General features: G+C 42.8%; 1 protein-coding gene across 3 annotated transcripts in view; it reads left to right on the top strand.

Moving 5' to 3' along the window:
• RAP1A (RAP1A, member of RAS oncogene family) overlaps positions 1–16,545 on the top strand; it is an 85,894-nt gene extending 69,349 nt beyond the window's left edge. For all 3 annotated transcript variants that reach the window (XM_061410837.1, XM_061410836.1, XM_061410839.1), the window contains 4 exons: positions 1,252–1,392; positions 3,296–3,439; positions 9,370–9,485; positions 12,520–16,545. In XM_061410837.1, the coding sequence (XP_061266821.1) occupies positions 1,252–1,392; positions 3,296–3,439; positions 9,370–9,456 (372 nt within the window). In that variant the 3' untranslated portion in view covers positions 9,457–9,485; positions 12,520–16,545. The remainder of the gene's footprint in view (positions 1–1,251; positions 1,393–3,295; positions 3,440–9,369; positions 9,486–12,519) is intronic.
• Positions 16,546–25,903: the final 9,358 nt, after the last annotated feature.

The following is a 25,903-nucleotide window of genomic DNA, read 5'->3' as shown; positions in this document are numbered from 1 at the left end:
GATCCTCCCTTATTTTCTCAAATATCTTGTATTTTTCCCATCCTAGCAGTCAGCATGCTGTGTTATAATTTTTTTGTATATTTGTCTATCCCCAGTGCCTTGCATAAAAGTTGGAAAGTAGTTGATGCTCATTAGTCTTATTCTAAATCAGTTCTTTCTCCTTTAGGATTGCTCACTTTCTCCAACACTGCTTTAGTCCAAAGTGTTGGTGATTTTGGTATCCGAATAGAATCTGTATGGGTAATAGAGATGGTTTAGTAGCTTGGCTTGTCAGTTTCTTGACCTCTACTCTGCTTCATTCATTCATTCCCATGGTCTTTACCCTAGACTGTATGATAACCAATAACGTAATACCGTCCTGAATTTCATTTTCAAGTGTCTTACTCTTCACTCACCGTCTTGTTTCTCCAGCTCACTTCCTTTCAAACCCTTCAACTTCTCTGGCATCTGCAGTCTGTTTATTCTAATATCTTTGATTATCCCTCATATCCTCAAGCCCCTCTTTACATAGCTTCAAGCACATGATCTGTCATTCAGAATACATCCCTCACATATATCCTCAGTTCCCTTGACTTTTTCAGCAACCTTTGATTGAGTAGATCATTATCCTTCTCTGTGAAAATTTTATTCATTTGACTTCCAGGAAACAATACTTGCTTGGTTTTCTCCTTGTATCATTCATTGTTTCCAAGTCCTTTCCTGATTTGGCTTCATCTCCCCAACCTGTTAATGTTGGAGGGCATCAGGGTTTACTCCTTGAACTTTTCTGAAAACACTACCTTGGAGATCATCTTTTGTAGCACCAAAATAATTTAATTAAAATCTGGATATATAAAAGAATTATATGCAGTTTTTCTAAATCACACAAAAACAAATTAAAGTGAGGACTTCCCTGGTGGTCCAGTGGCTAAGACTGCACCCTCCCCCTGCAGGTAGCATGGGTTTAATCCCTGGTCAGGGAACTAAGACCTGCATGCTACAGTAGCCCAGCCAAAAAAAAAAGTGGTTAATATTTCCCTTGTAATTCTACAGTTTATTGTTTTTAGTCAGGTAAATAGGAGACAGGAACATTCACCTCAGATTTTCCAGAAGCTGTGTATCATGTCTTGAGTTCCCTGTCACTATAACATGTAATAAAGAATTCAGTAGCTAACTTGTTGTTATTCTGATTTAAATTGTTTCCATTTTATTGTTTCAATTCAGTACATTTAAGGAGTCATATTTATAATTTATTGCATGTTTTTATTATAGGAGCAATTTACAGCAATGAGGGATTTGTATATGAAGAATGGCCAAGGGTTTGCACTAGTATATTCTATTACCGCTCAGTCCACATTTAATGACTTACAAGACCTGAGGGAACAGATTTTACGAGTTAAGGACACAGAAGATGTAAGTATTTCTCTCTATATATGGTGTATTGCCATCTCTCTGTGGCCAAATATAAAGTATCCATTTTCTGTATCAATAGGGACTTGGAGGGTATCTACCTTGTGCCTAAAAGAGGCCCGGTAACCAAAAACAATTTTAAGCTTTCTAAATTTACGTGCAGATAATATACTGAGAGGGTGTCCCAGGTGGCTCAGTGGTATAGAATCCACTTGCCAAGCAGGAGACACGGGTTCAGTCCCTGGGTCAGGAAGAGCCCCTGGAGAAGGAAATGGCAAACCACTCCACTTGCCTAGAAAATTGCATGGACAGAGAAGCCTGGCAGGCAACAGTCCATGGAGTTGCAAGAGTCAGACACGACTTAGCAACTAAACAACAACAGATATGCCGATGAGATGGTTAGAAATGAAATGAAAGGACATGAAATGAAGGACACGTATGTAAAGTTCCTCTTTTTCCGCTGCACTTATGACCCACCATGTGCTACATGGGTCACAAGTGTAGTGAAAAAAGAAGAGTCAAAGAGTACTTGGTAGCAGAAGGGGGACTCAGATTTTGCTTGGAAAGGTGGCAGTTAGTTAATGTCAAAAACAGTGTTCAGAGAACATTATCAAGAACCATAAGGCTTTGTTCCCATTTCTAAAATTCTCTCGGTACAGTTTTTACTTAGTTATTTCCTTTGAATTATGTTAAATATTTTAATTAACTCAGTTTTTATAATTATTTTTGTTTTAGATTTTTTTTAATGTTAATTTTTTATTGTGGTAAAATATACTGTTTTAGAAAAATTATTTGATGTATAACGTGCCTTTTTGCAAAGATGAAATCTATATTTTACATGTTTGTCTCCGTTTTGAATTACAAAGTTCCTTTTCAAAAGTTGTGTAAGTTAGGGTATAAAATTTCATCTGGACCTTCCTTTCTGTTTCTGTGTGTTCTCACTCATTATTGATGGGAACACAGGCACCTGCTCAGCACCATGACTTTGGGTGATATTGTAGGCAGGAGGGGTTTGCACCATATGACTCATGACCAGCCATAACCTAATGAATAGTTCTCTTTCTTCCCATGACTAATTCATCTAAGAGAGTTCTTTTTTCATAGGCAATTACATGCAAATCACTGAACTCTGATAATGTTAATCTCTTTATCCCATGTAATAAACTAGAGATCAAATCATAGATGAAGACATAGCTGCTCAGTGGCTTTATTTTTAGTCTTACTGTTTCTTCATGTCTCACCTAAGCTAGTTTTCAGATCTAGAAGTAAAACTTATTACTGTGTTGGTTGTGCTGTGTTTTTGACGTTTGTTGGTCCTGTGAGTTGAGGCACTTAACACACACCCAGACCATTGAGTATGTTCTTCTCTGTATTGCAGGCATTTCCTTTTCCTTCATATTTTTCTACTTGGAATTCAGCCATTAGCATGAGTCCACATAATAATTTTGGGATTATATTCTTAAAATGATTTTAGCAGATCAATGTGGTAGAATCTTGTCCATTTTTTTCTGTCTCTTCCCCTTGCATCTTCTCCCCAACACACATACATACACCTTTCTTAAAGCACTTGGTGAAGCTTATGGGCTTCCCTGGCTCAGATGGTAAAGAATCTGCCTGCATTGTGGAAGACCTGGGTTCAATCCCTAGGTTGGGAAGATCCCTAGAGAAGGGAATGGCTCCCACTCCAGTATTCTGGCCTGGAAAATTCCATGGACAGAGGAGCCTGGCAGGCTACATCATGGGGTCACAAAGAGTCTGACAGGACTGAGTGACTTTCACTTTCACTTTTCTTTGGTGAAACTAATAATCCTAACACATTTTAGTTGGTGGAGGGTAGTTGCTTGCTTATCAGAAGCTGAGTAACAAATATGTTGGTTGCTTATTATATGTCTTTTCCTTTCCACAGGTTCCAATGATTTTGGTTGGCAATAAGTGTGACCTGGAAGACGAGCGAGTAGTTGGCAAAGAACAGGGTCAGAATTTAGCAAGACAGTGGTGTAACTGTGCCTTTTTAGAATCTTCTGCAAAGTCAAAGATCAACGTTAATGAGGTAACCAACAGCTGTGAGGCAGCACAAATAAGTGCCTTTTGAGTTTCCCTTCTTTCAAGCTAACAGTCAAAAACAACTTTTTAAAAAGAAAAAGCAGTGTTCTTTTAAGCAATCTTCATCAGTTTATGGAAAACACTAATTCCTAGAAACTATATTCCTTCTCTGTATAAAATCACTTTGATGGCTATAATGAGAACATATATACTTACCTTGTCGGCAAAGGGGAAGTTTAAGTTAAAGAAAGTGTATTTTAAATCCTGCTAAGCCTCTAAATGACACACCAGAAAGTGGTGTGTGAAAATTGGCATATCACCCTTGTCTTACAGCAGTTAGCTATGCAGATGTGTGTAAACAGGTTGTAAAATTCAGTAGAAAAATACAGAAATCAAGGTAGTTACTATAATGAACTTATGTTGTACAGAAAGACGTCGTGTAATTTGAGTCGTGCTTCCCTTTGGTATATGACTCGAAGAATCTGTGTGAGTGGATGGATACAGAGCTATAATTCACTCTGTCTTTTAGGCCTGTTAGAGCAGGTGTACAAGGCTTTTTTCTGTCCATGACTTAAGCATTCCGCTATCCTGAGAACACAGCTGGGGACAGGAATGCTTAACAAGTGAGCTTGTCTGCCTGAGTGTAAAGGGCCAATGGTTTACTGGATCCCTAAAAGATGAGTGCAGTTCCCAACTGCCACCACCACATGCAAGCGAAATATTAAGAGGTTCCCTTGCTTTTGTTAATTTTAACATCAGGCTTTAAAACAAACAAAAAAATGAAATAGACTTCTTTCCTTTCCTAGTAGAGCAAACGTTCTCATTTGCCAGTGTGCTTGCCATTTATTTTTAGGACTTCCCTGGTGGCTCAGATGGTAAAAGCGTCTGCCTACAAGGCGGGAGACCCGGGTTTGATCCCTGGGTCGGGAAGATCCCCTGGAGAAGGAAATGGCAACCCACTCCAGTACTCTTGCCTGGAAAATCCCATGGACGGAGGAGCCTGGTAGGCTACAGTCCATGGGGGTCACGAAGAGTTGGCCATGACTGAGCCACTTCACTTTCACTTTCTTTTGCCATTTATAGGATCACAGGCAGTCACTAAGAATTCAGCACACCACATAGATGAAAGTTAAGACTGGGTTGGGTTGTCAGAGTCTTCTGTGTGTTTTTGCTTGCCATTCCTCTCCAGCCTTTGGTCCTTTTGGTCTCTTTTTCTTTTATGGTTATAGACAATGACCAAATTATTTTAAACATGTGGTGTGAAAAAAATTTAAGCTTGATACACATCCTCTGTTTTACAAAAATAAAGAATGTCAAAGCTTGCTTCTTAGGTAAAACCAGCTTAAATAAATACATAAAAATAAGAAATTCACAGATTTTATTTATTCACTGAGTATTCATCATGTCCCTGTGTGCCTGGCTCTGTGTTAGGCACCAGTAACACTCATCTGGACAGACACTGGTCATGCCCTAAAGAAGTTAACATACCAATGGGGGAAAAGTTCTGCTGTGATCTTCAACAACACTTACTTCTAATTCACTGCCAAGTAATGAAAGGAAGTGTGAAATGTTTCCTGTTTCAGCTTTCCCTGTTGTAGAATTATGATTTCATAGATGTTATCTTGTAAAACATGGCTAATCATAATTTTAATTTTTGGTTTAGTCTTACTCTTTGAGAATTATCTCAAGGAGATAACTTTGAGATAATACAAGATTTGATAGATGAGCTTGGCTAAGGAAATAGTAGTGCCAGGTCAGCATCTGCAGCATGATTGGATCTAGTTCCTGCATCCTTGTGGTTATCCTCACTGGTACCCACCCACAGATTTCATAGGGCCCAGCTAGAGCTGAGCTGGGCCAGGGTCCAGGGACCAGAGGGGACAGGAGGCATTTCTTACCTTTCAAGCATTACCTGTTTGTGGGAACTTACGTGCTGCTAAGCCTCCCTCTGGGATGGCCTCCCTCCCTCGGAGGCCTGCTGCATTGGAAACCAGTAGCCTCATTGAAGTCGACTGTTGACATAAATGTTTTAAAACAAAAATAGAAAAATGATACAACAAAATGAAATACATTAGGTGTTTAAGGCTCTTTATTCTTTTGGAAAACATACAAACGTCATGCTAAAAATTCTTGACAGTATAATAACTTGTTTCTTTTAATATTTCTGTCTTGATAGCCTGATAATCCAACTATAGAGTTTCATGGGTAGTTAATAGTTTCTCAGACAGCTAATATTTTGGAAATACATATGTGATCTCTGAGTCCCTGAAGATAGAGGGATCCTACTTTAACACAATTCAGCTCTTGGTCTCAAGTTTGGGGACATTCTGCTTAACTAAATTGCCCTCTTTAATTCTCTACTGTCTATATCGTAGAATATATAATTTTTAAAAACTTGTTTCACATCATTTTGTGAACAAGTTGTGTTCTGAAAGTAGTATATAGCTGTATCAGAATCACATCAGTCTTAATCAGGACTTAATTGTTCTTTGCTGATGCTAGAATAATCATTGGAATCAAGACTCCCAATTGAGGAATGACAGAGGGATTAAGAAATTATTCTGTGTTCCCTTTAGATTTTTCTATAGTTCAGAAAGATGAGGAAGAATCTAGGCTGAGAACTTTCAGCATATCTAACCAAATAACCATAGTTTGAACTTGCCCTCATCACTGAACCAGCTGCTACTGTGAGGTAGGCACCATTTGCCAAAGAAATCCTTGAGGATAATACAACAAAACCAGTTATCATTTTGTTTAGTACCAGAAACCCAGACTGGCTAGCATGAAGAAATGTGCTGTTTTGATCAATTTACTATTTTAGTTTATCCTTTTGTTATTTTTCACTTTATAGCTCATGTATTAAAGCTGAGGAACTAATGAGATTTTGTTTGTGGCTAGATGGGAAACAGTGGAAACAGTGTCAGACTTTATTTTTCTGGGCTCCAAAATGACTACAGATGGTGACTGCAGCCATGAAATTAAAAGACGCTTACTCCTTGGAAGGAAAGTTATGACCAACCTAGATAGCATATTCAAAAGCAGAGACATTACTTTGCCTACAAAGGTTCGTCTACTCAAGGCAATGGTTTTTCCTGTGGTCATGTATGGATATGAGAGTTGGACTGTGAAGAAAGCTGAGCGCCGAAGAATTGATGCTTTTGAACTGTGGTGTTGGAGAAGACTCTTGAGAGTCCCTTGGACTGCAAGGAGATCCAACCAGTCCATTCTGAAGGAGATCAGTCCTGGGATTTCTTTGGAAGGAATGATGCTAAAGCTGAAACTCCAGTACTTTGGCCACCTCATGTGAAGAGTTGACTCATTGGAAAAGACTCTGATGCTGGGAGGGATTGCGGGCAGGAGGAGAAGGGGACGACAGAGGATGAGATGGCTGGATAGCATCATGGACTCAATGGACGTGAGTCTGAGTGAACTCTGGGAGTTGGTGATGGACAGGGAGGCCTGATGTGCTGCGATTCACGGGGTCGCAAAGAGTCGGACACGACTGAGCGACTGATCTGATCTGATCTGATCTGATGCATATTAAGCATAATAATAAGTATGGGCTTCCCTTGTGGCTCAGCTGATAAAGAATCTGCCTGTGATGCAGGAGACCTGGCTTCTATCCCTGGGTTGGGAAGATCCCCTGAAGAAAGGAAAGGCTACCCACTCCAGTATTCTGACCTGGAGAATTCCATGGGCTGTGTAGTCCATTGGGTCTCAAAGAATGGGACACGACTGAGTGACTTTCACTATGCATATTAAGTTCTTGGAGGGTTTTGGAGTTGTGTGAAACAGAAACTACCATTTTGTTAATAAACTCTTATGTTTTCAGCTTTCTTAGAAATAAGATAATAGAATTAAATGGTTTGAAGAAAATGGAACTGAGTAGGATGGACCAGAAGGAAAAGAATATAAATGAAGCACTTTTATAGCTTTGAATAAATTGTTTGGTAGTGGTACCCCCTTAACAAATAATTTAGGCTTGTGATCTTGGGACCATTAATTATTTTTTTAATTTATAGTGTAGTTGCTGTATGGGCTTCTTTGGTGGTTCAGACAGTAAAATATCTGCCTGCAGTGTAGGAGACATGAAGGGAATGGCAGTCCACTTCAGTATTCTTGCCTCGAGAATTCCATGGACAGAGGAGCCTGGTGGACTACAGTCCATGAGGTTGCAAAGAGTTGGACACGACTGAACAACTAACACTTCAATTTTCACCTAGTTGCTGTACAATATTGGGCTTCCCAGATGGAGGAGTACTAAAGAATCCACCTGCCACTGCAGGGGACACAAGAATGTGGGTTCAATCTCTGCGTCAGGAAGATCCCTGGAATAGGAAATGGCAACCCAATCCAGTATTCTTGCCTAGAAAATCCCATGGAGAGAGAAGCCTTGTGAGCTGGTCCATGGAATCACAGAGAGTCAGACATGACAGCAACTGAGCATGCTCGCTATACAATATTATGTTTTATAGGTGTATGGTGTAGTGATTCATAATTTTTAAAGGTTATACTCTATTATAGTTACAAAATATTGGCTATATTCTCTGTATTATATAATAAATCCTTATAGCTTATTTTATACCTGATAGTTTGTGTCTCTTAACCCCCTACCCTTATATGGCCTCTCCCGGCTTCTTTATTCATGGGTAACAACTAGTTTGTTCTCTGCATCTGAGTCTGTGTTTTTTTTTGTTCTATTCACTAGCTGTATTTTTTAAATTCCTCATGTAAGTGATATTACACAATATTTGTCTTCTCTGTCTGACTTACTTCATTTAGCCTAATGCCCTCTAAGTCTAATACATATTGTTGTAAATGGCAAAATTTAATTATTCTTTATTATGATTAGTGGGCTTCCCTGGTGGCTCAGAAGGTAAAAGAATCTGCCTGCAGTGTGGGAGACCTGGGTTTGATCCCTGGGTTGGGAAGATCCCCTGGAGGAGGGCATGGCAACCCACTCCAGTATTGTTGCCTGGAGAATCCCCATGGACAGAGGAGCCTGGCAGGCTGCAGTCTATGGGGTCACAAAGAGTCAGTCAGACACGACTGAGCAACTAAGCCCATGATGAGTCGTATTCCATTGTGTATGTACACTACATCTTCTTTATCCATTCATCTGTTGGTAGACACTTCCATATCTTGCACTTGTAAATAATGCTGCTATGAACATGGGTGGGCATGTACCTTTTCAAATCAGTGTTTTTCATTGGATATGTGCCCAGGAGTGGAATTGCTGGGTCATATGATAATTCTGTTTTTAGTTTTTTATGAAACCTCTATACTGTTTTCCAGAGTGGCTGCACCAATTTACATTCCCACCAACAATATATGAGCGTTCCCTTTTCTTTACATCCTCACCAACATTTGTTATTTGTATTCCTTTTGATGCTTGCCATTCTGAGAGATGTGAGGTGGTGTCTTGTTGCCATTTTAGTTTGCATTTCCCTGTGATTAGCAATGTTGTGCATCTTTTTATGTGCCTGTTGGACATCTGCATTTCCTCTTTGGAAAAATATACACTTGGCAGAATGTTACTAATTGGTGAACATGGGTGAAGAAAATACTTAAGTTCTTGGTGCTAATCTTGCACCTTTTCTATAAGTTTGAAATTTTTAAAAAATAAAACAAGTATAATTAGGTTTTTGAAGCATAGAAGATTCCGTGAAGAATGTGATTTCTCTTATTTCTTCACTACTAATTCTTTTTATTAACTTGTTATTGAGTATCTAAGAACAAATGTATTTCTTTCATTGTAAATAGATAAGTCCTGCCTTACCCTGACTGAAAATCAGCTGGAGTGTCTGAGACCTGCTGATAAGCGACGAAATACAGACCCAAGAGCAGAAAAATATTTAACAGAATCGAGATTGTTTTATGGAAAAAGGTCTCAAATATTGTTTGAATAAGTACTACTTTTTTCTTGCTTTTATTTAGATATTTTATGACCTGGTCAGACAGATAAATAGAAAAACACCAGTGGAAAAGAAGAAGCCTAAAAAGAAATCGTGTCTGCTGCTTTAGACCCACAGTAAGCAGCAGCTCTGAGCCAGGTAAGGTGCTAAAAGCAGAACAAACACCTTTCTCAGCCTCTTAGGTTGGGCTTTCCCCACCATTAACCACTTCCCACTTCACCTATTGGGGTATTTCCAGGCTTCTGTAATTTGTAAATGTAAATGTGTTATATAACTTGTAGATACGTTCATCTGTTGGAAAATTTGTCTTTTTCTCAGTGAGGGTCTAGGCTCTCTGAGGGAGGGCAGGAATCATATCTGTTTTGCTCCAAAGCATCCCCAGTACCTAGTATAGAATGGGTATTCAAAAAATAGTGGTTGAATAGATGGAAAGCCTTCCAAGGTCACACCCAAATTCATACTGAATTGAAGTGGAACAGTGGTTCATCTGGGAAAAAGTGAGTTTTGCCCCTCTTTGAATGAAGCAGAAACAAAAGCATATAATGTGCTATTTTATGTCTGGCTTGTTTCACTCAAAAGTGTTTCTAAGACTAATCCTTGTTGCATATAGCAGTAGTTTATTTCTGTTGTATGACTACACTAGCAGTATATTTATGTATTCTGCTATTGATGGACATTTGAGTTCTTCTCAGGAACAAGTGTGATTCCTGTGCACTTGCTTGTACAAGTCTTTATGCACATATACGTATATGCATATGCATTTCTGTATGTAGGAATTGAGTGACCAGACAGTACACTGTATGTGTGGTTAGCTTTAGTGGAAACTTAAGTCTTTCAAAGTAGTTGTACCAGTTTACACACATACTAGCAGTTTATGAATTCCACATCCTTTCAAAATTTAGTATTGCCAGTTCTTGGAACTTGAGCAGTTCTGCTGGGTGTGATGGTATGTCAGTATAGTTTTAGTAGTTATTTCCTCTCAGGGATGGGTTGACTTCTTTCAAATGTTTCTTCTGTAGGTCTCTGAGTAGTAGTTGATTTTAAGTAGCACTTAAGTTTTCATTAAGTGAACCCATTGGAGAGAAATTAGTGACAGCATTGAAGCTGCCTATCAAGTGAGAAACCAGGCTGTGTGGGGCCATTTGTTTGTTTGTCTTTAATTATATACTTAAATCCCCTGAACAGTTTCTGCTTATGTTCTTCAACTCTAAACATTCAGTTCAGTTCAGTCACTCAGTCGTATCTGACTCTTTGCAACCCCATGGACTGCAGCATGCCAGGCCTCCCTGTCAATCACCAACTCCTGGAGTTTACTCAAACTCATGTCCATACCATGAAAGAATATTTTCATGAAGTGGGTTTATGATGTAATTTGATGCTAATTATGGGACTGTTACTAAACTTGGTCCACTTAGAGGAAAGTCAGTTGCTCCCCACTTGAGAGTTGGTTGTGCTAACTCTTGTAAGTCCCTTGGGTCCATTTAGTAGATTACCTCTTCCAGAGTACCAAATTAACTAATATGTGCTTCCTTAGAGATATGAACAAATTTCTCTTAGGGGAAACAACTGAGTAATTATGCCCCCTTTTGAAATAAAGTAGAGGGAAAGCGGAAAAGTTCCTAGGTTGCCTCTGGTAGTCAGACTTTGGAAAAACAGCTTCTGGCCGCATGGTTGCTTTAGGCTTTTAGTGAAATCTTGAGTCAGTAGCTATGAATCATCAGCTCTCTGAAGAGGATTATTGATAAAATTGCTGCTATTTGCATTTCTTTAGGGAAGGGTACAAAGGTAAAAAGAAAAGAGAACTCCAAATTCCAGTTCCTGTTCTGAAATGTATTTAACTCTTTTATATGACTGCCTCATTTTTATCATTATCTGAGCTGACTCTCACTGAATTTCCAGTTCTCTGAAAATGTCCTTTTAGCTTATGTTTAAAGGAAGAGGTGCCATCTTCTGGCCTATTGTGAATATTCATTCATACACACACTACAGTGTATTACTGTGAGTTTACCTTAGAGGAAAGAAATCTTGACTTAAATCTAGAAATAAGACTTTCATCCTGGTTGCATAAATTCTTAGACTCTGATAGGTAATTCAGCCTTCAATATATTTAATGTTACCCAGGACCTCTGTGCCTATTTGATAATACCAAATAGTAGGTCACTTAGTAATCAGAATACTTTGCAGAGCTATAGGCTTGAAGTGCCATGTTGATCCCATTTAAAAGGTACTGAGATACAGAATAAATTTAAACAGCAACTCTTAAGTGTTTTTAGAAAGGGTATGTGAACCTTAAGGGCAACTTATCTAGCCTTAGCCATTAGGCAAAATCATATTGAAACATGTTAGTCTTTTTCTAATATGTCCTACTTTTGAAAATGGAGGAAAGAAATTCATCTTCAGGAAATTACTCCTTTAACCTAATTTTTTTCTGCTGAATAGTAATCCTTACTTTGAATTTTCTGCCCTTGAAAACAGGCATCAGCTATTTCTGTATTATCTCTTTTTGACCTAGCCTAAATTGGAAGAGGTAACCCTAATATGGAGTTCCCTGGTACTTCAGATGGTAAAGAATCTGCCTGCAATGCAGGATACCCAGGTTCAATCCTTGGGTTGGGAAGATCCCCTGGAGAAGGGAATGGCTAAACACTCCATACCCACTCTAGTATTCTTGCCTTGAGAATTCCATGAACAGAGGAACCTGACGGGCTACTGTCCATGGGGTCTCAAAGAGATGGACATGACTGAACGGCTAACACTTAGTAATACTTACAGCTCTAATATAATAACCATAAAATGGTTGAATTAAAGAATTTTCCATGGAAAGTTGATGCAGCCATGAGTTGTTTTCTTAGTAGAAAAGGAACTTTTAAAAATAAGGTGATAATGGGGTGGAAATCATCACTGTTTTCCTCTGTACAGACAGGACTGCTGGATACATTGTGAAACACGAAATACAATAAAACTGTTTTTAAAAACATTTTAAAGAGAGTTTAAAATAACCTTGTTACTATATCTGTTTAATATATTTAGTTATCTAATGATCAGCTAAAAACATTTCTTTCTATAATACTAGATATCTATTTACTATCATGTTCTGACATTGAGATTAAACATACATATAAATATATATATATATATGTATATATATATCTGTATCTATTCGATGTTCTAGATTACAGGAATGAAGAACTGTTGCCTAATTGGAAAGTGCCAGCATTCCATACTTCAAAAAATAAATCTGAAGAGGCTTCTCCTGTTTTATATATTATGTGAAGAATTTAGATCTTATATTGGTTTGCACAAGTTCCCTGGAGAAAAGAATTGCTCTGTGTATATCTCTTGGAAAATAAGACAATAGTATTTCTCCTTTGCAATAGCAGTTATAACAGATGTGAAAATAAATATACTTGACTCTAATATGATTATACAAAAGAGCATGGATGCATTTCAAATGTTAGATATTGCTACTATAATCAAATGATTTCATATTGACCTTTTTATCATGTTTCCTCCCTGTCAAGCACTAAAAGTTGAACCATTATACTTTATCTGTAATGGTATAGATTATGAAAAAATTTCCCCTCAAACTCATTGCAGCAGATAACTTTTTTGAGTCATTGACTTCATTTTATATTTAAAAAATTATGAAATATCATTCTGTCATTATATTCTAATTAAAATTGTTTGTGCATAATGCTTTGGAAAAATGGGTCTTTTATAGGGAAAAAACTGGGATACTGATTTCTATGGCTTTCAAAGCTGAAATCTATAATAGACTAAACCCACTCTAATATCGCTTCTTGTGTTTTACTGTCAGATTAAATTACAGCTTTTATGGATGATTAAATTTTAGTACATTTTCATTTGGTTTGTGTGTTTTGTTATTGTTTATAGATTTAAGGGCTTTATTTTATAATGACCACATTGTTTTAAATGCAGCAGTAGCTCCTTTCTGACTGGTACCTGCAGAGCACTTGGCTTTAAACCCCTAAGTAAGTGGTGATTTCTCTATGAGCAGACCTCGCACTTTCTGTTCTATAATATTTATTCCTATTATACAGTGAAATACATCATACTACATACAATAGTTTTGTATATTCTCTCTTGATCTTAAAGATTGTATCTTATTGAATAAAATATCCCACTGTGTATTATTTTTATATGTAAAAAGATAAGTTTAACACTGTATCAGGGTTTAACTTTTACTACTTCCAGTCTTCCCCAGCTTGTAATTTCATCAAGGAAATCCTTTTGCCATTGTTAATTTGTTGAGTATAAGTCCACCATGAAATGTTATGTAAAATTTTTCAGATTTGCTTCATAGTATTGTAGATTGAAGTATCTAAGAAAAGTGGGTGAAAGTGAAAAAGCATATAAAGGATGTGTCAGTTGCTTTTTCTTCAGCTGTGTAAGAAGCAGTATAGTGGTGGTCATATGGAAAAGGTTGCTAAGTTAAAATTTTTAGCTGGCTATATAGTGGTGCTTTTCTTTTCCTTCCCAGTTTTTTTCCATTTTTTGCAGAAGTTGGGGCTTAAGTAGATCATGGACCTAGAGTGATATGACTTATGTATGCCATGAAGTAGAGCCAAACAGCTCATTAGCCACTTAAGTACTGGAGAAGGAAAGAAGCTTGGGAAACCCTGTGCCTTGTTACTGAATATCAAGGAGACCAGTCCTAGAAAGTCTAAATCATTGCTCAGGGATCTAGACGCTGTCTCATTGCAACTGGGTGTGAAGTAGTGTTCACGCCTTGCTGAGACTTTCCAGGAGTGTGGTCAGCCCCATCAGTTACTAAATTGACATTTCAAGATCAAGTTTCAAATGTAAGTTCTGACCAACCTGAGAAAATGTTAAAATATTGTAAAAAATTTTTTTGGAAATTGTATTCTTTTAAGTTTCTAATAAACTTAGTTACCTAATACTTACCTTCTGCTGATCCAGTTATACATATGTCTGGGACTGAGGGGCCAAAATCTCCTAAATGCAATAAATTTGAAAAATAAGCGAAGCATTAGGGCCGGTCTGTCCAGGTCAGTGTGGCATATTTTAAGGTCCTCTAAAGTCGTTCTTCTTTAAAACACACCTCTCAAACATTCCTTTGGACTTAAAATCATAGACAAACATCTCATAAGCGAGCAAACATTTCTAGATATTACCTGTTACACAGATTGTATAGTTATTTGCCAGATTAAGTAGGAATTATTTTAAATAACTCCCAAGTTCCAGTCTGCTTAAGGAGTAGCGTGAACTCCATGTCCTCTGTTTTAGAACATGACAGGTACTGGATTTGTTACATCTTATACAGTCCACTTGGGATAAAGGTAGAATTGTGAAGAAAAATGCCCTTCTGGCACACAGTAGTGTACAGAGCAGGACCAGCTAAAATCAGAGGTATGCATCGCTATTCGAAAGAAATCTGCCATTGCTGAGCAAGAGGGAAAGGTATCCTGTCAGAAAATGAGAGAGGTGTGCTTTTATAATGTCTCTATGTGGAGTCCTTAGTCTTGGTTCCATAAGGGAGGGTACCTGAAAATAGTGGTGTATTTTTATAGCATAAAATTTAAAAGTCCTCAAGGATATTATATGAATCTCATATGGTAAATATTCAAGAACTGATAGCATATTAGTATTTATGGCTATTTAAGTATAATAACTTTGGTTATATGAGTAATATTATGATTTAAAGGAGACTTGATGTCATAGTTGATTGTTTGCTCTTTCCCACTTTGAATACAAACAACTTGAATGGCTTAGTAGTGCCCCAATCATAGTTTTAAAAACTTAACAATAAATATGTTATCTATAATTTTACCCTCCACCAGGGGGAGCTTCAGTATCAGTTAACGCTTCTGCCAGCATTGAATTAAAAGTATATATTAAAGCCATCTATTCTATAAACACTGCGTGCCTCACCAAGAGGCAATAAAATGCCTTCCCTCATGAGTTTTTAATTGGACAAAGAAGATATAAGAAATTCATCTGAGATATGAATAGTAATTCACTAGTGTGTCCACAGGGTAAATTCTCTTAGAAATGTTTCGAGATGGATAGTGGTATTACTCTCTTCCCCTACAACTTTGAACTGATCTCTTGCACCTTAATTTGCCATCATAACTGGTGCCTTTTACTCCTTGGTGAAACAGTATGCTTCTTAGAAGTTAGAATATACTTGGAAAAAGTTACTCCTTGGGAATATACTAATCTTTATTACCAACTTTATTAAAATGAGATACTTGGCCTGGGACTGTTTTTTTCCACATATGGACATTCTTCATTTTCTGAACCTCCCAATTGCAAATATTTTGCCTCATTATCCTCATCGGTACATATGTCTTGGCCTGGGACTGTTTTTTTCCACATATGAACATTCTTCATTTTCTGGACCTCCCAATTTCAAATTTTTGCCTCATTATCCTCATAGGTACATATGTCTTTGTTAGCTCATGATCCAATTTTTGTTTTCAGGACTGAGGGACAGAAAGATATAAAGATTACCTTAGTATTTTCCTTTGTAAGCAATCAGTAGAATGTTAGAGGGTGTAAAATACACTCATAAATATGTGTGTTGTGAAACCAAAGTGTGAAGAATTGGTCAGGTATTTGGAGGAAGGAAACAAAACCTTTGTTTTATTTGGGTCTTGTACTTATTTAAGGTGCTACTTAAATGTGTGTTAAAATAAAATAGCCCTTCTTGACTCAGCTCCAGACTTGAAAGGGAAGAGTGGTTTGGTTGCTTGTTCAGGGTCTGGAAAGAGCCCATCTTGCTGGGAAGGAAATGAATGTGAGCTTTGAGGCAGTCTGGCCACCCAACTTTTAGCATTTCTATTCTCCAAAAATGTAAAAAATGAAAATTATTTTTGAAAATGTAGTATCGACATTGCGTTCAACATGGATTTTTCTTACTACAGCTTCATCTTGGGTTTGTTGAATATATAGTCCATTCATCTAATGCCATATCTTGCTTAAATATTCTTGTTGAGAACAGTTGGAGACTTTGAACTGGGTGCCTAGTTCTGTTTTCTGGGAGACAGCATGAATTCTATTTTGCAGACATCAACAAGAGCTTGTTCAGAAGTTTCCTGTGGTTCTGGGCCCAAGGTGTGACATGCATTTCCTGCTGATCGCTTCTCTTAAGAAGCATGGGCTTGGCTGTTCCTATTGAGGAAAAATCTTAATAAAACTTCCCATTTTAAGCAGTGATGTGACTCTTATTTTGAGGTGGTGTTTTCAATGCACTTTTAAAAGCTTAACCAAATGCAAGTTCTTGTGCCTACTTTCAACCATGTAAAAATTCTTGCAGGGTTTATAAAGCAGAACAAGGTATGACCCTTACAGGCTTATCAGCAAATATTCACTATGCCTCTTTGGTTTGCCAGGTGATGACCTGCTTGTTGGGAGTGCATCAGAGAATAATACAAACCAAAATCCCTTCCCTTGTGGAGTTTCTGGCAGGTGGCAAAAGGATGTGTGTGTGTGTGTGTGTGTAGCACTATGGAGAAGAGAAGGAGAGTAAAGGGGCAGCAGTTTGGGGCAGAGGGAATGTGGTGCTGGTCACAGGTTTAGGTTTCACTGAAGTTACTCTTGCATAAATATTTGAAATGTGCAACCCATATACCTGCATGGGGGAAGAATGGCCTTCCATGCAGTGGAAAGGGTCTGCAGATGCCTGATGTGTTGGAGGACCAACAAGGAGCCCAGTGTGGCTGGAGCAGAGGGAGCAAGGGGGAGAGTAATAGGAAATAACAGAGGTGGTGGGATTGGGTGGGGGCAGATTTCCTTCAACTTTTACTGAGCAGAATCCATGGAAGGGATTTTGGCAGAGGATATAAGATGTTCTGAGTCAGCCTGCCATCAGGATAACTCTGGCAATTGATTTGAGAATAACCTATAGAGGGCCCAGGATGGAAGCAGAGGGGCCAGTTAGGAGACTGAGTAATCAAGTCTGGAAGTGGAGCCAGCGGAAGTGCTGACACATGTAGAATGTGTGTGAGAGAGAGGAGTCAAAGATGACTCCAAGATTTTTGACTGATAAGGTTGTGAAGGCTGTGACGGGAACAGGTGTGGGAGGGGAGCAGGAGCTCCATGTTGAACATACCACGTGTAAGACTGTGTCAGATTCTAGAGTTGTACATTAGGTGGTTAGATACGAGTCTGGCATTCAGAGAAGGAGGTCTGGACAGGACATTTACATTTAATATTTAGGAACACGAAGCTGAGTAGGATCACTAGGATTGATTATTGACAGAAGAGACCCACAGACCCCATCATGAGGTTGGGAGATGAAAAATTAGCAAAGAACACGGAGGTCACTGATGACCTTGATGGGCCATCAGTAGAGTGGTGGGGGACAGTATCTGGAACAGATATAGAAGAAAATGGAAGCAAAGACAATGGAGATGTCAAGCATGGATTACTCCTAAGCTGGGTGAAACAGTGCACGCGTGTGTGCTAATAGGCACACAGGTGAAGAAGGATAGGAGCATGGGCCGGTATGGTGGCAGAAGGAGAACAGTATGTGGTATAGAAACTGGTAGGTCACAACTAATAAAAAGTACTATAAAGGTACTTTATAAAGTATGTTAAAAGTACCATAAAGGTACTTCATAAAGCAAAGTAGCATGAGAGAGATGCTTCTGTTCCAGGAGATCTGAAATGCGTCAAGAGAAGGTTTTAAAGGGTGGAATCTTCAATAGGTGAGACTGGGTTGGAATGTTACAGGCTGATTTCAGGAAAAAGCAAATGCAGAAGAGGAACCAGGAGTGATACGGTTTCAGTTGGTGTTAACGTAGAGAGGCTGGAGCCACATGGTGACAGTCATTGAAACAAGTCAGCAACTCGTAGGTTGAGCTGGGCAGATGGCAAGCACACAGCAGCATATGGGTGAGTCCTGCAGAGGCAGGGATACGGAGATCTCCAAAATGGAGGGGATGGCAGTTGCAGGGTGGTACGGCGTACTCTAGGGATTCTAGTAATCTTCCCAGCCTTCATTTCTCACTTCATTTTCCCTCTTTCTCTAATGATGATGATGATCTCAGGCATATGGTTATGATCGTTCCCAAACAAAACTCCGTTTAGAAGGGAACCAACATTAGCACTTTGAGACTCAAAGACGTAAGAGAGGACTGAAGAGTAAAGTCCCTCTTTTTTGCTTTGTATTCTTCTGTTTCACCTATCATAAGTCTGCTCCCCTCAAACCTTTGGTACCTGGTGGGCATGAAGTAAATATTAGTTCACACCTTCACACCCTCCCAAGCGCTCCTTCTTTACCGTTATTTCACAGCAGGAGACAGCAACCCCTCTGGCCCTTCCTTTCTCTGGGGAACTACCATTTGAGTGAGAAGGCTCAATCCACCCCTTTCTCCCCAAGATCCCATCATCCAGACCTTCCCTTGTGGGTAAAAAGCAAAGCCACAACTTTGTAGCCCCTGTTCACCTTGCCTTTTGCATCACTAGTGTCTTTCCAATTGGATAGGTTGGGAAATTTGAAGGAGCCACCAGGATTAAAGGGGTGCTAAGTATGCGGTCCTCCTATTCTGGAGAGTGGGACTTGGAATTGTGGAACTAGGTTGGCAAATTGTGGGACTCGATAGGCACTGGGCCCTGCCTGCCTTCCTGGAAGAGGATGCATTTAATGGAGAAGTTTAAAGAAGATGTTTGATCCCTGTGTTCCTGGTAGGGTCCTGAAACCAAGACCAGGAGCTTTGGGACTCTTTGGGCCCTTGAAATCATGGATGCAGTTGTACCTGACCCCTTGTTTTCTGGAATATAAATTGATATACTTGGACTGCAAATCAGGGATTCTGACAGGAGCAGGATTCCCTAGGTCAGTCCTGGCACAGTGCACACAGAAGGCTTCAAGTGACTCATTGGGGGCATCAGGGGCAGAGTTACCAGCCTTGGCACGTCTGCTCAGGGAGCAGAGTCTATGCAGGGATTTCATTGATGTACTCAAACCATTTGGAGGAATCTGTTGCTTCTTGCTTTTAAAAAAGTGTCTGTGCCTGATACCCTCCCCTTTCCCACCACATCTCCACAAACAACTTGAATGCTGCCTTGCTGGCAGCTCAGGCCCTGGGAGACAATGTCTGGAGGGTGGCCAGTAGTAGGACTGGAGGTAGGGAAGGCGCTCAACACCCACCTCTCAGCTTCCTTCCCCCTTGCCGCACCCTGACTCTCCACAGTCACAATGAGGGAAGGAGAATCAAGCAGACTTGATGTCCCCAGGAGGGGTGGGGATCCCTGGCAAAGCAGGTTAAGAGAAACTCCCAGGGTACGCAAGACTGGGGTCAGATGTTGCAAAAAGGGACAAGGAGATGAGCCAGGTCAGGAAGACCTGTGGAGACAGAGCAAGTAGAAAAAGACAGAACTTGGAGGCTGGGGTAAAAGCCATGTCATCCAGGATGGAGCAGACGTGGGAGAAAAGTGACTGCGCTCACCTGCAGGGTCTGAGCCCTGGGTCCCCATGACAGCAAAATAGGGGCAGGGAGCTGGCAGGGAGGGGGGCCGGGGCTCCCCAGACAGTGTTACAATAGAACTGGCCTGAGAAGCCAGTATGGAGATGCCAAAGGAACAAGCCAGGGACCTAGGACACTGCACAGCAGCTTGGGAGGGGGTTTGTGATGAGTTTGCTCTCATGAAGGTGACATGGGCCCAGCTCCCCTCTCCTGGGGAGTGAACTGAGTGAGATTTGGGCCTGGGTAGGCAACTGAGAGGCTGTGACTGCTGATCTTTTCTAAAGCAAGAGATGCAGAAGCCGGGCTCAGCCCGCTCCGGGGGCTCACTCTGAGGGGTAGAGATCATGTGGAGAGGAATGGGGAAGAGGAGTTGCTGCCCTGGAGGTATTCACAGTCTGGGGTGACTTACAAAATAAGTCCCATGTTTGGAGGCAGGCACAGATACAGCCTCCAGGGAGGGGTTTGCACAGGAGATGCCCTTTAAACTAGCGTGAAAGATGAATAACAAGTCAGCCAGTCTGAGGCAGTGGGTAAGGTAACAACAGGTCAAAGACCTAAAGGCATAAAAAAGCCCAAGCTTGGAACAAAGTGCTCACCTCCCTGGAGCATCAAGTGGGGGGATGAGAAGTGCACAGAAATAAGGCTAAGCAAGTCCATTGGGGCCTGTAGGGCAGGGCTGGGCCTGTGAACGACCACGGGAGACAGGCCAAGTGAGGATGAAGTCACAGGATCCCAACGCTTCCTTCAGATCCCAGGCAGCGTTTCCTCCCAGCTGTGTGCTCCAGCACCCCCACCTTCCCACCCCACCCCACCCCACCACACACACACACACCCTGCCCTGTCAGCAGCAGGAGGTGAGGAAGGGGGCTGAGGGAGGCACAGGAGGAAGGGGAGAGCAGCCAGGGGAGTGACATGTGCAAAGCGGAGGAAGCAAGAAAACAAAACCTGATTCTTCCCTTGGATGGGGACACCCACCCCCGCAAACCAGGTGCCATCTGCTGTGCCCAAACGCCCTCTCCCTGGCTAGTGGGAGGAACTCGAGGGCAGGACCAAGGGCCCGGGTGGTGGTTGGGAAAAGGCAGAGGTGCAGAGCATGCAGGAGGTTGTTCTGGGCAATGATTTCTGGAACAGGGTGGTTATCTTGAGGGGTGGGCCAAAGAACAGGCAGATGGGGAATGGAATCTGTGGAGAGGAAGCCAGGGAGCGTGGCCACTGTGGCCTGAGACCTGTGGTTCAGAGATCCTGCTCCCTCCTTGGCCCTGGGCCCAGCTTGGCCCACAAGAAGGCCAAGTGGGAGGTGCAGTCATGGTCCCTTGTCAGATTATTCTGGCCCCAAGCACTGTGTGGAGGAATAGGTGCCCAAGAAAGTCTCCCTCCCACTTTGTTCCTTGGAGACCTTTCTCTGACCAGTAACAAAGATGCTTTCACAGAGTTATGGGGGCGGAGTGTGGGGTAAGGACACTTAGAGGGCCAGGAAGAAAGAGGAGGACTCCAGTGGGGGACAAGAATGTGGACTCTGTTTTAGGGATGTTGGAGAGACTGACTGAATTGTGATGCCCTTGTGTGCATGTATGTGTGCGTGTCCTGGGCTTGGGGGGTGTATTGAATACATCTGGGGCTTGGTGGTGGTGGGTGGAGGGAAGTGCCGGAACTGATTGAAGGGCACAGGGAGAGGAGCAGGAAATAGGTCCTCTGTCAACCTCAGAGGGAACCTGGGAACGAGGTTTCATCATCCTGTTTGTTTTAAATGCTGGGTAGAGGAGTCAGGGCTTCCCTTGTGGCTCAGTGGTAAAGGATATAACTGCCAGTGTAGGAGACTCAGGTTTGATCCGTGGATCAGGAAGATCCATCCCCTGGAGAAGAATACCCGCTTCAGTATTCTTGCCTGGGAAATCCCATGGACAGAGGAGGCTGGAGGACTACAGTCCTTGGGGTCACAAAAGAGTCAGACATGATTTAGCAACTAACAACAACGAGGGGAGTCGGGCATCCTGATAATAGTAGGAAGAGGGGACTGCAGTCTGGGGTCCTGGGCCCCTGCTTTGTTCTCTGCCAGGCCCTTCTAGGCCAGCACCCTTCGCCTGGTGGCACCAGCCTGAGCTTCTCATGATGGGTAGGACTCGAGGAAGCCTCCCTCTCACCCTGTCAGAGGTAGTGGATTCTCGGAAGGCAGCCACAGCCAGGACTGTGAAACCCTCAGGGGGGTGGGGGTAGGGGGGAAGCAGAGCTGTGGGGCCAGGCAGGGACTCCGGCAACTAAGGCCTTAAAGAGCACACAGATGGGGGCCTGACTTCCTCAAACCATCAGAACTTGGCGCGTTCACCTCTCTAGTCCTTGCCAGGAATTCGAGGGCCCTGAGGGTTTACAGTGAGGGAGAGCTGGGGTGTGGAGGGGGTGAGTGCACCCTCCAGCTCGGCCTCAGGCAGTGGGGGGTTTTCAGGCACCGTTTCTGAGCTCAGCCTGTGCTGGGTACCCACTCTGTACCCGGCCTCCACCCCACCCCAACACACACACACACGCACACATATCCTTCCACGGAAAAGTGTAAATTGTTTGCTGTTTGGCCAACAGCCCATCTGGGTAACATTTTTACAATGTACAACATGTTTGCACTTAGGTCTTCTCTGATCCTTGCTATAATCCCGTGGGGTAATAGGGCCAGAAGAGGAGACCAGGGCTCAGACAAGGCTGTTTCCTATCTTTCAGCTTTTTTACCCTGTTTCACATGGTCAGTGCCTGAAGTGAAGGTCGGTCATCTGATACATAGCTGCTCTGCTCAGGGTTCTAGACCTGGAGGTGCCTCACGCCCTCACATCTCCCAGCAGCCCTGCATGATCTCTGTTTCACACTGAGGACAGTGAGGCTCAGGGAGGTCAGGCAACCCCATCGAGCTTACCCAGTGACGAGCTTACCCAGTGACGGGCAGACAGTCTCCTAGCCCTGCTCCCCAGAGAGACAGGCTGTGCTTCTGTCTCATGGAGACGCTATAGGAAATGTTGCTGTGACTTGGCAAAGATGAAGGGTCCCCCTTTCTCAGGGATGTGTGGTGGGGACAGAGCTGAACGAGGCCTCTAGTCCTCAGGGCAAGTTTGAGTTCAGATCTCACCCTGAGGGGTGGTGCAGGGGAAGTGCTGGAGGGAGACAGACCTTCTGGGAAAGAAGGGTCCCAGGCCTAAAGAGATGGGAAGACGAAGGAGACCAATCAGCCCTCCGGCCACACCAGCAGGGCCTCTTTTAGCTCCTGCTTGTGGTCAGGGATAACCTATAGACACACTCTGGTCCCAGGGCCACAGAGTGGCCATGTGGGGCCCCGAGCAGATGCCTGAGCCAGTCAGGGGACCCCTACACCTGCCCAGGGAAGTGAGCCAGGTGTGAGGCAGGCCCCATGCCAGGGAGGGTATTAAATGAGTTTCCAACTAATTTGCATGTCCTAATTTCCCATAAAATGAGCCCCAGGGGCAGCATTAAGCTGTCAGTTTCTACTTCCTTCCACTACTGCCACAAGGGCGAACACGGCCCCCCACATTCCTGTATCGCTTAGGCTCCACGCGTTCCCATTTACCTGTCCCCTCACTGTCAGTAAAACACAGTCTCCATCATTTCCCCAGCAGGAGCCCAGAAGGGGAGGGAGAAAGAAAACTAATGGGGCAGCAGGGGGACACAAATGAATCGACCCTAGTCTTTCATCAGCAAAGCACGGGATGGGGTGCGAGCTACATGAGCCCTGTCAAGACCCAGGCGAAATTCCGCCACAGGCAGCCAGCATTCCATTTATTCTCCATGCGTGGATAATGCGGGGAGGACGGGTTTTGTTGTTGTTCCTCTTGACTTGGCTTTGGAGTAAATACGGGCAGTTTGTGGGGCGGTGTGAAAGCTCTAGCCTGCAAGTCAGTTGGAACTGCTTCAATCCCAGCTCTGGCACCTGGACCCTGGGCAAGTCGCTCACCTTCTCTGAGCCTTCTCCGTGTAGAGTCAAGAGTAACAGCAGCCACATCCTGAATGTGGTCAGAAGGAAATAAGAGCATGAAGATGCCAGTGCCCAGCACTTGTGAATTTGTGGCAGCAAATGTCACTAACTGCTTTGTCCTGGTCCAAGTTACACTGAGTTTTCATTCCCTTGGATTCTTTCTGGCTCACTGATGGGTTATGAGTTGCTTCTTCCTGCTGGATCCCTTGAGTCAGGAATACTGGGTCCTTGTCATTGGTCTGTTGTTAGTTCCGACTGCAGTACCTGGCATGGGGAGCTGTTGAAAAAGTTTTGTTCAGTTGGTCTGCATTGCAGTGACTGGTCTACAAAGCAGATGAATGGCCAAGAAGTGACTTGGTTTCCTGTATGATCATAGCTGAATCAGAGCTGGTACCTTCTTGAGTAACTGCTGGGTAGCTTCTGCCCCAGGCTTTCGTGATAGCTCAGATGGTAAAGACAGCTCTGCCTTCAGTGTGGGAGACCTGGGTTCGATCCCTGGGGAGGGAAGATCCTCTGAAGAAAGGAAATGGCTCCCCACTCCAGTATTCTTGCCTGGAGAATTCCAAGGACAGAGGAGCCTGGTGAACTATACAGTCCATGGAGTTGCCAAGAGTCGGACGCGACTGAGCGCCTAAGCACACAGCAAAATTTCTCCTTCACCTAGCAGCCCATCTCTCCCTATCTCAGGACTTAACAAATCAGTAGGTGGAATCTCTACACACACACACCACCCTCCACCGCCCAAGGCAGCCACGGCCAATGAGCCTTCACCTAGGTTGGATTTCGGATCTTTGTGGAGACAGAAAGGATGGGTGGGGGCTTGCTCCTTCAGAAGGGGCTGGCTTGGCTGGCAAACTCCAAGGATAAGAGAGGAGAGGACAGAGGTTTTGGATCCAGTCGGCCCTGTTTCGAATTCTGGTTCTTTCATTTGTTGGTAATCTGATATGGGCAGCTTACATGACTCCTGAGAGCCTCCATTGAATGACCAGGTATTAACAATACCTTCTAGGGTTATTTTGAAGTTTGAACTGATGTGCACCACTGCCTGGCAAATAGCCAGCTCTAAAAAAAAAGAGGGGGAGGGAGAGGGAGAAGCACTTTTCCGCTTGTAGCTTCCACCACCCAGAACTATACATCTACCATGTGATTGCGTGGGAATTTGAGGGTGACCCTAACCACCTCCTAAATAGAGCTGTGGGGCTGCTCATGCTAAGCCCCCTCCCTCCATCTCTCCCCTGGGGGTCCAGGATTCAGGAAGAGCCTTTTTTTCCTCCACAGTTTGCTATTAAATGCTCTGAGGGCAGGAAGGCGTCTTGCCTCTAATTGCAGCTGTCACCCCCCACCCCCATCAGGCAGAGGGGAGTTCAGCCAGGAGAAGGCAAAGGAGGAGGAAGGGAGTGCCCTCCTGGGCAGGCTCGGCCCAAACAGGGACCCACATTGTCTTTTCCCAGCCCGTGGGTGTTCCCCACCCGAGTGGGCGGGCCCTGGATCTGGCAGCAGGCTCTCCGGGCCACGTGCCCAGCGAGGCTTTAGGTGCAGCCTCGGTGCTAGAGCGGAGCCCCTGCCCCTCCACCGTGGATTGTTCTGGATGAGCGGAAGATGAAGCCCGAGTGTGCATTTCTTCTTGGCTCACCCTCACCTCGCCGGTGAATTTACAGTTTCCGGTGCCCTGGGTGAGGGTTGTGCCCCGGGAACAGGGTGTTGCGGGAGGAGTATGTGGGGTTCTAGAGCCCAGCATCTGCTCTTTAGTCAGCCACTGCCTGCAGCCCATCCTTGGATGGGATAGCATATCCAGGCTTGCTTCCTCATCTGGAAATTGGGAATATTACCTGCCTTTCTTGCCCATTTACAAGGGAGATCATAGATATGAAAAGGGTTCCAAACATTTAGCGCGCCATACAAATACTGGCTTTCTTTCCTGTGCCTGTGGAAAGGCGTGGGCTTCCCCATGCACTCCTTATACTCACACTCCTTATTCAGCTGTGGCCCAGGGTCTGGAGATGGGGTGAAATCTCAAAGGCAACAGAAGGCGGTGGGGTGGGAATTTGCCACTCTGCTCCCACTCCCAGCAGGGCTGGGCTTCAATACCTGTGCCTGGAGCAGTGCTTTGCCAAGGAAGCACACAAGCCTGGGGA

This window comes from Bos javanicus, chromosome 3 (genome assembly GCF_032452875.1).
Source record: "Bos javanicus breed banteng chromosome 3, ARS-OSU_banteng_1.0, whole genome shotgun sequence".
NCBI lineage: Eukaryota > Metazoa > Chordata > Mammalia > Artiodactyla > Bovidae > Bos > Bos javanicus.
Note: the sequence above shows the minus strand (reverse complement) of the source record. Positions and strands in the feature narration are given on the sequence as shown.